This window comes from Pelmatolapia mariae, linkage group LG16_19 (assembly GCF_036321145.2).
Source record: "Pelmatolapia mariae isolate MD_Pm_ZW linkage group LG16_19, Pm_UMD_F_2, whole genome shotgun sequence".
Lineage (NCBI taxonomy): Eukaryota > Metazoa > Chordata > Actinopteri > Cichliformes > Cichlidae > Pelmatolapia > Pelmatolapia mariae.
The window spans coordinates 51,313,618-51,327,626 of record NC_086241.1 but is presented as its reverse complement, the minus strand read 5'-3'; the positions used below and the strand labels follow the sequence as shown (position 1 = coordinate 51,327,626).

General features: G+C 40.5%; 1 protein-coding gene across 1 annotated transcript; it reads right to left on the bottom strand.

Moving 5' to 3' along the window:
- Positions 1–45: 45 nt before the first annotated feature.
- itpka (inositol-trisphosphate 3-kinase A) lies at positions 46–13,452 on the bottom strand. Its single transcript, XM_063499995.1, has 7 exons — positions 11,664–13,452; positions 7,036–7,135; positions 5,468–5,681; positions 3,929–4,133; positions 2,105–2,206; positions 1,632–1,703; positions 46–1,113 (listed from the first exon to the last, which is right to left on the bottom strand). Exons 1-7 carry the CDS (start codon positions 12,072–12,074, stop codon positions 844–846), a joined length of 1,374 nt encoding a protein of 457 aa, XP_063356065.1. The 5' UTR covers positions 12,075–13,452; the 3' UTR covers positions 46–843.
- Between the last annotated feature and the right edge of the window lie 557 nt (positions 13,453–14,009).

The following is a 14,009-nucleotide window of genomic DNA, read 5'->3' as shown; positions in this document are numbered from 1 at the left end:
AGGCCGCCAACTCTGTCCCGACTAACACGCGTAACACATGCTGAAATAGTGTTCCACTATTAAAGATAGAAGAAAAACGTTGTTCCCATTTTAATTTCATTTACATTTGATGACGTCCATCACCGGAAATAAAAATGATTACAAGTTTGATCACAGGAATGAACTTGATTAAAGAGAAATAATCTGCTATACAATGAAAGACAGTTCACCAGAGACTAACACACATAATACACTCCAGTCATTACGCAGTAGACTGTGCTATACTGGGAATGTGCTATATTTTGTAGTTATAACTGTGAGGTCTGTGAGCCAAACAGTTACATACTGAACATACACCCCAACCTTTAATAATACACTGAAGGCTGATGGTTACAGTAAGTGGTGTAACGTGAGAATGAGTCTGTAACTTGTGCTCGTTCGCTCTCTTCTTGAGACAATGAACAGGCACATTTTTATGAGGCTTTTCACTTGTAACATCCTGAAAGGGAAATGCACAATGCCTGCACTTCTACTTCTGTTCATCGTGTAGGAGGCTGAATTAGTGTCGGTGCATTTTCTCAATCATTTTGTTTATAGTGACAAAACTCCCTGCTTCCCTCTGTTCAGCATCCGTCGCACAGCATCGTTTTTTGTTTTTTTTGTCAGTGCTAAATGTGGTCACATAACAGTAAAAACGGTGAAAACCTGAGCCTCGGATCTACGTTTGATGCCCGTCATGTTCTTGTTTTCATTTTTAGTATTCTGTGCTTAAAAAAAATAACCCAGACCAATCAATCATATCTGAAACCATCCCGCGGTGTCCATCAATATAGTTGCTGTTCCTTAAACCCGTTGAGTCAAAGGTCACTGGCTGTGTGTTTCTGTATTTTGGCTGTTTTCTTTGGTAACCGAGCTACTGGTTTCTGCGCCGGCGGCACTGCTCACAGACTCCAGTGTGTGGATGAGGTTTTCCAAACCCCACAGGTAACCATCCTCCCGGTTTCCCTCCTGCCAGGGAATGTCATGGCTTAATGTCTGGCCCTCTGGTAATGCCGTGGTCTTGCCAAAGTCAATAATCCAGACTTGCGCGTTGCCCGTATGGTCATGGATAAAGAGGAGGGAGCTGCCAATGACCTGATAAAACAAAAAGCTGTTAGTATTAGCTTTTGATTCTTCATCTTCTGCTTTTAATAATCCACTCTTGCATCAATACAGATGGGCGACATATTAAAAAACCCTGCAGCAGTACGTTTTCTTTTTATTCCAACACATCGTTAGCTGTTACATGACGTACAACTGGCCAGAAAAAATGTGATAATTCAGCCACGGTTCAGTGTAAGCAGTACGGATACACGGCCGCGTATCTATGTAAACTTTAACAGTCCAGTTTCATGTTGAAATATTTTTTATGCAAGTAATACTATTATGTAACACTCAGTACCCGCTGTGTGTTTGATGGCGATCTCAAGTCTGTCATCAAAAAAAAAAAGAAATAAGTAAGATAATATTTTCTAAGAAAAAAAGAGAAAAACTTTTTGTTCCCCTGAGTGGAGCTTTGGAGGAAGTGCCAGGTGCAAAAATATTATTTGGCTGCTTTGTTTGCTTCCCTTTAATTTGCCACACATCTTTACTGTACGCAGAGGAGCTCTCACCTCGTGTCGCTTGAAGAACTCTGATGTCTTCAGGGCTTGCTGGATCTCTGTCAGTTTGCTCAAATATGACTTCTGCGGTTGAAAACATTTAAAATAATTCATATATTAGATGGATTAGATAGCTGGAACACAACAGGATGTAGGCAGAGTGTATATTTGAGAACCTCCTCCCTAATAGAAAATTCAAACAGCATCACAGTGCGAATATTTGCTCTGTGGTTTACTCTCGTAGATCGCTTCGAGGCTGTTTTTGTTTGCCTTTAGAGCTTTTTTTAAATGTAAAGGCAGAGCCTACAAACAATTTCTATCTGTTCAAACACTGAACGCGGATGTGGGAGCCTATTCGGCTGCTGCATTCGTAGCTGATGAGCCGTTTCAGGTTAACGCCTGCACCGCTGCACTGTGTGTCTACTCCGAGTCCTTACACGGATGAATAAAAATGTGCGTGAAGAGGATAACTGACTGCCACGTACCACAATGTTGACGTTTCCACCGACAAAGTCCTTGAAGACTTGGATGACATCCCGCTTCGATCTTGTTTTCTTGAAGTCAGTTCGACATGTGCCGTCACTTTTCTAAAGAAAAAAGAGAGAGAGCCAACCGTTCACACCTATGGGCAATTTAGATGCACCGATTAGCCTAATCCCACTGACTGCATGTCTATGGACTGGGAGAACACGCAAACTCGAAAATTCGAACCCAAGACCTTCTTGTTGTGAGGCCACAATTCTAATCACAGTGTGGCACCATGCCTCCTATGAGCATTACACAATAAAATAAGTTCAATTAAAGATAATTATCTGGTGTGTCAGCTGGAATTTAAGGTTGTGTAGCACAGGAAGAGTAACTACACTGTAAGAAAAAGTCCTAATATAAAAGTATTTTACTGTGTATTTTACAGTTTTGTTCTGTTCTTCTAGAATATCATTAAATTTACATAAATAGACTGTGATTTCACATTTCAAATGTAAATTAACGTAAAATCACTGTAATGTAATAAAACATAATTTTCTTGTTTTTTAAATGTATTTGTCTGTACATATGCATATTTAGATTGTTAAAATACATTCACAAATGTATCATGATTTCACAAATATTTGTCTGTTATTTGAAAGATTGAACTGTTAAATTCAAATGTAATGCTATGGCAAAATATATGAAATGACTCTTATAAACTTTTTTAACATCAAATAATTATTACTATTATTGCTATTTAGGGCGATCGTGGCTCAAGAGTTAGCAGTTTGCCTTGTAATCAGAAGGTTGCCGGTTCGAGCCCTGGCTCGGACACTCTCGGTCGTTGTGTCGGTGGTCAGGACTCTTCACCTACTGGTGAGGGGCCGATGGTGCAATATGGCAGCCTCGCTTCTGTCAGTCTGTCCCAGGGCATGCAATCCATTATTATTTAAACCAACTGTTAACTGTATATTTCTGTACATTTAAGTATTATTATTCATATTGCCACATTCATTGACCTTGTTTATAGGTAATTTCATTGTTTAATCACATTAAAATGTTCCTAATTTAATGTTTAAAAGCACTTGAAAAAGGCAAAATCCCATGTAAAATTAGGGCAACAAACTGTATTGTCATTACTGAAAATAACCGTATTTTTATGAGAAAGTTATTTTCTGTTATTTTATGGTATTATTTTGGCGCCCCAGCTGCCAGAATATTACTGTTTTTCTAGGATTTCTTTTTAACAGTGTAGGAGGCCACATAACTCAGATGTTAAACTCAGATTTAAAACTGCAATTAATTAATTTTTGGCTGCAGACTTAATATATATGAAGCCACGCTATCATTCACTTTCACTTTCTTTCAGTCTCCATCAGCACCACTGCTAAGTGCCTAACTACATTCGGTGTCTATTGCTGTCTCTGTTTTGCTGTTGTTTGGTGTTGCGTAGCTGCAGTAAGCTTATCAAAGATCTTTAACAAAAAGGGGATGCTTGGTGTAGCCAATAGTGACTGATCAGAGTAGTGAGAATGAAAAAAAGAGTAACATTGAAGGCAACTAAAAGAACGACCTTGAATAAGCTAAAAAAGATCCAAAGAGCAGAGAAGTTCAGTCTGAGTTCATTGTCAGTGAGAAAGCCTTCATATTACAGGCAGTTATTTCCCCAGTTGTTGTCCAAATACTGGTGTAAGGAAACTCAAGTATTAAATATTATATGCTTTACCTTACAGTGCCTGATATGACTTATATACACACGGATTCTGATCCTTTGTGTGAGTTTATTTTTTCCTTCCTTTACACTAAAAATATCCCACATCATAGCACATCATTCCTTTTACCTTGATTCCCTCTATCCTGAAGCCCAGGGTGTTAGTGGAGCTCATGGACTCCCTCCACTGCATGTAACGAGGCTTGGTGACCCCCCGCTGGGAATGCTCGTGAGGAGTTGGCCCCTCGCTGTCTACCTCCACCATTTTGTTATAGAGGTCTTCTCTCGGCTTGGGCCGTTCCCTCGCTCTCACAAGCTCCTCCTCCAGGTAGGTCCTTCAACAAGAATGGAGCAAAGGATTTTCAGGTGCTGAATTTAGGCTATTGGCATTTGAAGTGAGAAGTTTAAAGGCACAGAAATGTCAGTGGACTTTCGGGGTTTGTCTGGCCTTAATCACTTATCTTGAGTAATTAAGATGAAAGATAAGTAAGATTAGTCAACACTCGCCTACTCCTTTTTCATGCTCAACTCTACAGAGCAATTTTTCTGTAGTTGTGCTAAAAGCCAAAGAGCCCTTCTAGCAAATGTTAGAAGAGCTTATCAGTGCACAGAAGAGGGGGGAAAAGAAAACCTGCAACTCTAAAAGCCTTTATTTCTGTTTCTGAACATTACAGCAGCACACTCACAGTTGGCATACTCATTCGATAAAGTTACGTGCAAACAGATGCTAATTTCATTTTCAGTTTGCGAGCCACACTTCCTCTGTGCTGAAGAGGGAAGCTAAGAGGAGACTCCAGTGTGCAGCATTTAGCTGAGTGAAAGCGTGAGTGTGTGTTTGTGCAACTTAGCGGTTTTGCAACTGTGTGGTTGAGAGTGTTTTTGACAAAGGGGAGTCTCCAGGGACACCCTGAGTGTGTGAAACTCTGTGTATGCATACGAATAGTTTAGAAATAAAGACACGCGAGCACCAAACGGGCAATGAAATGCTATGCTGGGTGTTTCTGTAAGCGTAGTGTGTGTAACTCTTCTACGTGTGTGTTTGTGTGAGTCAGTGTCTCTAAGTCTGTGTGCGTATGTGTGTCTGTGTATTTTTTTTGCTGAACCGGAAACAAAACCCTCAGAGGGGTGAACGTCAGTACCTGCATGCCTCTGCATGCACTAACATATGCATGTATACGCTCATGTGTGCATTCAAGCATATATGTATGCCATTGTGTGTTTGTATGCGCGTGTGCGTGCGCATGTGTGTGTTTGCCTATTTGTGCACATGATACACTGAGACACCCCACCCGCTGTGGCAGGAAGCCAAGCATATAGCCTGCAGTTAGAACAGGTGTTCCCTTGTAGAGCAAAACCACTTTAAGCTGTATGTACCATCACTCGCCTGCACTTTCCTATTAATTCATTAAAAAAAACACTAGCAACTAACAACTAGCAGAATAGTGTGGTAGTGATAAAAAAAAAAAAAATAAATATATATATATATATATATATATACATATATATATATATATTATTATTATTATTATTATTATTATTATTATTATTATTACTGCAGTTACATGTATTACGTGAATGTATGGCTCTATTATCAAAAAATACATGTGCAGAAAAAATAAAAACAGTGCATAAAAATTAATTACATGTAATGAAGACATAACTTTCATACCTTACTCCCATTTTGCAGTCCATAACATTAGGAAGGTCAAAGTTTGCCAGTAAATCAGTCATATGAAGGAAAGACTCTCCGTCTTTTTCCACAACACCGTGGTATCCAGGCACAAACGGGAGCAATGCGTCATTCCTCAGCTTCTCAAAACACTGCATCTCGTTCTCTGAGAACTTTTTCAGAATGGTGCCCTCATCTGCTGCTTTGAAGTTGCCTGAGATTAGATGAAGACAGGAATGAACAACGGCCTGATTTTGCCAGTGTGAGGTAAATATACCTGCATGTGGAGACTTGGGACATACTGGGAAATTAAAGTGTCCTTCAATGTAAATTCACTGTCTGTGACAAGTAGGTACTCTAATATGATTCTTTTGAATTAAATGTTCTTTTAAATGAAATTCGTAACCAAGCGAAGACTTCTGTGGATGAAAAACAAGGAAGTGCCTAAAGTTGCTGCAGTTCTTTGATTGGCCACTTGAGGCAGGTTCCAAAAGAACCGCCCTCTGACCCTCATGTAACAAATACCAAATTCAGTCATAAAAATAACATGCTTAAAAATGGCTTTAGTCTCTCCCGTTTCTTTGCCTCTTCTTGACAACAAAATAGGGCTGAAATGTTATTAAGACCCAATAAAAGCCTTGATATAGGCTATTTTAAACTAATAATAGGATAATAGTGGCTATCTGTCAAATATGCCATGCCACTAACTTTGATCCTTACTACACACAGACTGAAATCCTATAGAAAGTTGAATGTGTGGCATCTTTGAATGGCAGGTGGATTCTTTGACTAGGTTCAACTCCTTTCACCTCCTTAGTTTAGCCATAAAACTGTGTGCTTTGACTGTATTTGTTTTAACAGGATTTTGTGACAAACAAAATTAAACGTATATGACATATATATGTCCAAAATGTATATTTGTCGTGTAACAATCTACTTTTTTAATAGCATGATAGTTACTTAGCACTAATTAGCAGGCATTGTGTTACCCACACAGTCTCTGGATGCACATTGCTAACCAGGATTGCTAGAGTTAGCGTGTAACGCAGCCCACCAACCTCTTGTCTGAATATGTTCACATCAGGTTCCAAAAAAACAACCTGAAGCTTCAGAAAGAGCTTTCAAAGACTAATGCTAGCTACGTCCATCTTTTATATACAGTCTATAGCTGGGGTGCAATTGTAATGGATTTTTCTTGCCTAATTGTTTTTTAGTTACTGTCAGCTTTTACCAGGCGATGCTGGGAGAATTTGGTACTTTCATAGAACAGCAGATTTTCAGGAAATGCTTTTGGTTTAGTCGGGGGGCAGCACCTGGAGAGGATGAGTAGGCACCATAAGACATGACTCCCTAGCTACGTGTTCTTCTCTACTGGGCATCACAAACCTCTGTAATACAGAGGTGGCAGTTCAATGACTAACGTCTGGTCTGACATGATTAATGTATAGCAAAGTTCAGGGCAGCAATAAATATGGGGAAACAACTTCAGTATTTACTTCCACTAAACTGGTAGACAAATATTATATAATTTGTCTGAGTCAAGTGTGGTTTATGTGAATAGATCACACCTTTATGCCCGGCTAACTGGACCCAGTTTATTCTTTTCCTCTGGGACACACTGAATGGCCAGTGGACGAACGTCTTTAGCTTCCACCACGGTGGTTTGCTCTGGTGAAGTCATGCAAGAGAACAAAGAGAAAAGAAAAGAAATTAATTCATGTTGAGTTAAAAGAAATGCAACATTTCAAAACCTGCTAAAGTTAAGAATTATTTTAAGCACTTGGGTCTAACTGTGGGCTCTTTATTGGTCTGATAGCAGGAAGGAGTGGCGTTAATGGACCTTCGTCCACTCCACTTTGTTCACTGAGTAGTTATCTGATCACACGGAAACTCTGCCCAGTGAGGCTGATGCCAGGTTTTTGGTTTTCCTCTGCATGAAACCCCCTATCTAGGTCAGTTAAATGCCATTTCAGTGGAAACTCGTATCTCATTCAACATCTCTATTCAGCATCTCCAACGTGGCGTGGTGATTTGCTGACAACTTTGATTCTCAGTGAGAGAATCTAAGTCTCCAAAACCTCCTGGTGAAAAACCAGGAGCCTGTTTGCAGCTTAATTCCTTTCCTGGTTGCACTGGAAAAATCTGGAATGCACCTTTAAGTAGGATTTGTCATCTTAGCTAACCAATAAAAATTTAGGAGGTCTGAAAGTAAAAATAAAATGACATGACTCAGGAGTATTCCATGTTTTTTGGTGAATCTGTTTTGTTTTTTATGGATTACTTTTACCATCATCCCCAACTTCTTCTTCTTTCTCTTTCTCTGTCTCACACCACGCTCAGAACAAACACATCAACAGCTTGCATTTTTACAGAAACACAAAAATGCTTCACACTTACGTGGAACTGCCTGTTTATCTTTCCTCCAAGAAAACTTACCACATCTTGAATAAAACACTAAGATTTTTGTGCTTCTTCAGATCATCTCAAAACTAATTAGAAGTCCAACTAAAGCAAAATAAGTGCATTCCCACTTTTGGGATAGAAAGACTAGTGTATGTCCTTGGAGCTTAGGTTTTAGCCTTGGGAGGTCATTACATTCTGTGTGCTCTGATCGAAAGAGGAAATGAAACAGGGGCTCTTCTCTCAGTGAAACCCTCAGCTCATGCTTGAGTATCTCACAGTTTACCATCCTCGCTAATAGCAGAAGTCTTCAGGGGCCAGCCGGGGCTCTCTTAAATGTCAGGTGATATGCTTCACTTGATTTTACTCTTACTAGTTTGCTGATAAGACTGCACTGTGAAGACTTCCACAAGCAAGCAGATTTAATTTCAGATGCTTTCCTTGATTTATCAGTTAATTTAGGTACTTTAAGTGCACACATTTTTAGCACATTAGTGAGAAAAACATGAGAAAAGCTCGAGTAGCTACTGGCTGAAATTCAGTGGAATCTTAGTATTTAGGAATAATTTGCTGTCATCCACAAGCAAGAGGAACCGGAGGCTTAGATCTGAACTCTGCGCTTTATCGTAAACATAACGACCCTGCAGCTCTTAGGCCAGTATTTAGATTTTAAACACAGTCTGACATTGAAACTTCACATCGTTCACCCTGCGCTGCACTGGCCTTGATGACGAAAGAGTTTGGACTGATAACACTGGATATTATACTGGTTTCACTCGCATGTTGGAACTTGAAAAGCACGGTTTACTTACAGTGCGTTTTTGCTAGAGAAAGAATAGCAGCTCAAAACATGCCTCGGCACAGGTGATGGAAAAAAGAAAAGCACTTAAGAGTTTAAGTTAGGAAGAAAAAAGCACCAATGGCGCAACGGTGAAAAAATGCTTTTGCAAGTAAAGTGCCAGCATTCTGAGCTCTGCTTATCTAATATTAGCAACTACTGAAGAGTTATTCTGTGGTAAGCTGACATCTGTGACCTATACCTATTATTACGCATGACATTATGAGGTTGTTGGCAACGATGCATGTTTCCATGACTGATTCTGTTACTCTGATTTTGCCTAACAGAGATCAGCCTCCACAGACACAGAGACACATGTTAAATTACATGACTAACTCGGTTCAATACAGTTCAATGTACTTCTATAGCCCAATATCAGAGATATTCACAGGTCATAAAACCATATCAGGGCTTAAAAGAACATATGTTAAATTTTAAAAAGCATGGAATTTTTTTTTAATGATAAAAAGTATGGTTTAGATATTAAAACAAACATGCAACCCAAAAGTGAAGACGAGAAAAACTTGAAAAACTGTGCAGAAGAAAGCTACTCTCTGTCTCCACCATCTGAGTTATTGCACAGAGATCTAATAAGGGCGGGATACCAAAAATATTTTTTTTAAACAGTGGCTGAATCCTTAACAGTGTCTTGCATTTTAGTTGCTTTTTGCAGCAAAGCACTTTAAAGTTAAGTAGTTATCAAATAATGTCTCATTATTATTCACCAGCTGTGGAATAATGTGTGTTTGCTCTTTCAAATTAAAAGGAATCCAGCTCCAGGACTAGTGTAATGTTTGCTTAAAGGTCACCCTTCGACAATGTTTTTCTGCTCCGTCAGGCGCACCTTTCTTTGTAACACCCTACTGTGTGAGTGAGACACTGACTCAACAGGCTGATCTGAACAAAGGAGTCAAAAACAACACTCCATAAAGAAAAACTCTCACACACACACACATAGCTGAAATCAGACTTTATGTGACTCAGCCAGGTTCTGCTAAACCAGCCACGATAACTCATGCCTTCCACGTGAAGCCACCTTGACGTGGTAATTGAATGCAAAGCACAGCGAGATTGGCAAATGAACATGTCCACCTCCTGTTTAGTCGGCTAAAAACATCTCTTAATCTGTGTGCAGCGTCTGCCCTGAAATGTAAACAAGTAAAAGCTACTGATATGTGAGTGTATTTGACTTCCTGAGGCGCTTCTTTGTTAAATGTCAAAGGCCAAATCTAAAATTGGGTACTGACCACAAAAACTTTATTACACAATGACAAGTTAGCCTATGCTACTCTGTGTGTGGGTGTCCTTGTGTGGGCTGGAGTGTGGGCTGATGGGAGAGGAGCATAACAGTAGCTTTTATCAGAGTTGACACAAGTGACATTTTCTTTCCATTTTAAGTTACGAAAACAACCTTTTATTTAGGAAGGACTCTAACAGACTGGACACCGTGACGTTCAGTGAGATCGTCCTCTGGGTCAGACGGGCCATGTGTGTTCAGTCTGTTTAAAAGAAAGTGACAGATCCGGACCTTGTATGGAAAAGCAAAGAAAAATGGTCAGCTTTTCAGGTGCACGCACGCTAGCCAAGAGAAAGTCTGAGTCTGAGAGTGGTGACAATGAAGACAAAAAGCAGATTATGCTTTCAGAGTGAAGAAACACAGATGTGACTCACTGTGATCACACTCAACTTCCCAGCAGCTCATATGAAGCGACAGCTATCGAGCTCCAGAGCTGCAAAAACATTCTGTTCGGATGTAATTGTACAATAATCAGAGTGATCATGTGATTTGATAGACAGCTCAGTTTTAATGCCCACGCAAGCATGTCCCCTGACACTTGCCAGCCACAAGAATGTGAAATACAAACAAATTTCCACCCACAGTGAGGGTGAAAGGCCAATCCTTCAACACAAGCCTGTGTGCTTAAGGAGGGAAAAGGCCGAGACTTACAGTTCCAAAATATCTCAAGCTTGACGTTCAACAGGTCCGTTTTTGACATTAATAATTTGCATTACTTGCAGTGCAAAAAAAGAAAAGAAATACATTTAGGCACAATCTTTTGTGCAAAACATCCCATTGAAAAAAAGGCTGTATTTTTCTCTCAAGGAGCTTCATGTGGCCTTGAAGATAAAAACCAGTAAACAAGATGATACATAACTCTGACATCAGTCGTCCAACACTTTCCATGCAACAAAGGCTAACCAGCTTTTAGCAGCATTTTCATGTCAGTTTCTTTTCTTACAGCCTGGTCATTAATGGAATGGGAAAGGCTCTAATGACCAATTAAACATAAGGAGCGATAACATCACTTAAATGGGTGAACGTCACGCAGAGTTTCACAATGCTCCTGTGCTTTCTGCCAATGCTATTGAAAGACCTCAAAGCATCTTCATACATATGTATTTGTATAGAGAGCGAGAGACACCTGTCAGACCAGTATAACTCACAACTGAAATTTCCCAGAACACACTTCCATGACCAAAACAGGAGATGCAAGATAGCTTGAAATGTAGAAGTGACTGATTTCCCAGGGGATGTGTTTCTGGAGAAATCAGACTGTATGTTTATGTCATTTGAAAACTAAACTAAACAATATAAAATGAAAGGATGCTGTTATCACTCTGTAATTGCCTGTTCTCTGCAGTAAAACAGTCCCCGTGGGTCTTTTGTTAGGAAGTAGCTTGCTGTTTAAGTGCTGTTTATTTTATTGCTTTGCCCTCTTCTTCTTCTTTTTTATCCCTCAGCTCTTCACGGTGTAATAGCACATTTGCAAAGGCACACAGATGGGGGTCAGGATGGCATTTTTAAAATAAATAAATAAAAAGACCCAGAGTGGCATTTCTCCACCTTTACTGTTGTTAGCTGTGCATTCGGTTATTTTTCACTGTTTAAGAGAAAATAAACCGTCGTGGCGACCTTGCACCGACCATTAGATCGCTATCTCTTTGCAGTTTACTCACTTCTCCGGGGTCCACCAGATGCTCTAAAGTGACGATGCCTTTGCTTTTGCTCTCGTTGTCACTCAGTAGATCATCCTCGGACTCCACGGCGGAGGATCCCGTGGAGGAGATCGAGGAGTTGGACAGTTTCCTGCGCAGCGTACCGTCCACCGCCCGATCCCAGTCCTCCTGCTGCATCTCCCGGGAGCAGCCGCCCCCCTCCGGGGTGATGGTGACCTGCGGTACCCGGGGCGCATCCATCACAATCGGCGGTCCGGACGACGGGGCGATCTGAGCGGCTGTCTCAATGAGCTCATCGCAAATCTGCGAAGACTTGGCAGCCACTCTTCGCTCTAAACGAGACGCCTCATTTATCCCACTCACCGAGAACCCGAAGTCCTTGGAGCTCTTTCTCCTGCACTCCTTGGGCATTGGCGAGCTGAATTCGTCGTGAGAGCGCACGACTACAGGCGCAAAGACGCGTCACTCTAACCTTCAAATCTGGTCATTTCACTTTGAGAAAAGTTCAAACGCAGACCAAAAGGAGCGCTTATCCACTCGATGCTCTGCAGCTCTCCGTCGCTGTTTGCTGTCCAAGCTTAAACGCATTTAAAAAGAAGAAGAACAAGCCTGAGCCAAGCTCGCTGCTCTGCACCCTTCGCCGACTGTAAGGTAAAGGGAACCCCTCTTTGGTGGCTCGCGCTTCTACGCGGTTTACTCACGCGCGCGCCATTGTGCGCGCACCCACACACAACTGCACGGCGTTTATTATCTTCCGCATTGTCTTTCTCGCTTCCTGACTGAAACGTTAAACCAGCTGACACGTTAAGTTTTTTTAATGGTTGCAGACTTCCTTCTGACTTGCTTCTCTAGACAAACCTGAGTCGAAACAACAACGGACACCTTCAAATCGATCATCTTTATCAATCGGACACATTGAGCGGAAAAAATGCTAAATCTAAAGAAACAGAAATCTAAAGAAACAGAAATGCATAAGATGTTGATTCGTGACTATTTCTAGCTCAGTAATCAAATGTAAGCAAATATATAGTGAGTTAACTCCTCCGCTCAAGCAGCGCGCAGATGATACTCGTGTAAGTGATTCTGCTTGCAGCTCCTGTTCATCTGTTATAAATATGAACTCCAGCATTGTTCACAAGTCACACTGCGATGAGAGGAAACCCTGTATCAGCACTGGTTCAAAGAGGGGCTTTCTCACTATCATCTCATAATCACGATGACAAAAGGACTGCATGGGGCAGTGCATGGGCTTCTAGAAGTGCAGCACCTCAACCTTTCTTCACGAGAGTAAAGCACCTTCATTGCAGATGCAGCATTTGCAATAAAAAGAAATGAAAACCTCAAATTAGACTAAAGCAAAAAATCAAAATGAGGTGATAAGATTTCTAAAAGGAGAAAAGGAAAGGAATCGTTCATGATTATTTGTCAAACACAGTGGAGAAAATGTTATGGCATGGCAGAAGTAGCCAGTGTGGAGTATACAGGGCTGTACTTTCTGCTAAGATTCAGACAAATGCTGCAAAACTGACTGGACGCAACTTCACAGTGTAAGTGAAAATGACCCACAGTATACTGAAAAAGCAATCCAAGATTGGTCCAAGGCAATGAAATGTCCTTAGTGGCCATGTTAGTCACCTGATTTAAATCTAAAAGAGCATGCTTTTCAGTTACTGAAGACAACACTGAAGGTAGAGACCCACAAACAAGCAGGATCTGAAGGCAACTGCAATAAAGGCCGAGTATTAAAAACTGTTTTATGTTTCAAATTCTGTTCATCCAGTTACTCTGGAAATGTGTGAGTGTGCATGAAAGTGGCTGCAATTCCTAAACAGTTACGTTAGTACTTTTATAAAATGACTTATGAGTTTTAAGGATCAAGGCTGAACTGCACTTCAGTCACTCCAACTGTGCTGGTGTTCAGAGGCACAACTATAACACAAATTGTGTCATTAAAACTTATGGAGATAAGTGTGAGAATGTTTGTCTATTGGTTTTGTTAGTTGCTTGCTTGCATTTGGTAGCTCCGTAGTTTAGTGGTTTACACATATGCCTAACATGCTAAAGCTCCCTAGGTCAATGCTAGATACAGCAGTCCTTTTGGGCTTGTTTCAGGAAGGACATCTGGAGTAAAACTCAAACATGTGGGGTTGTGGTGTCCCCCTGTGAGTAAGGGAGCAGCCAAAAGTTGCTGTTTTTGTTTTACTGAGTATTACTGTCTGACTACATTTGGTTTTATTTAAAAAGAAAAGAAAAAACTCAAATTATACTGTATTTTATAAATAATGAGCATGTTGGGGTTATTTTAAAGTGAGACACAAATTATACTTGCGACGAGGCCTTCCTGCC

Excerpts from the sequence above, each read along its gene's own strand:
- itpka (XM_063499995.1), bottom strand. The coding sequence starts at position 12,074 with ATGCCCAAGGAGTGCAGGAGAAAGAGCTCCAAGGACTTCGGGTTCTCG. Across the intron at positions 2,207-3,928 it reads TCAGGATAGAGGGAATCAAG|AAAAGTGACGGCACATGTCG; the intron begins GTAAAAGGAATG and ends TTTTTTCTTTAG. Across the intron at positions 1,114-1,631 it reads AGTTCTTCAAGCGACACGAG|GTCATTGGCAGCTCCCTCCT; the intron begins GTGAGAGCTCCT and ends TTGTTTTATCAG.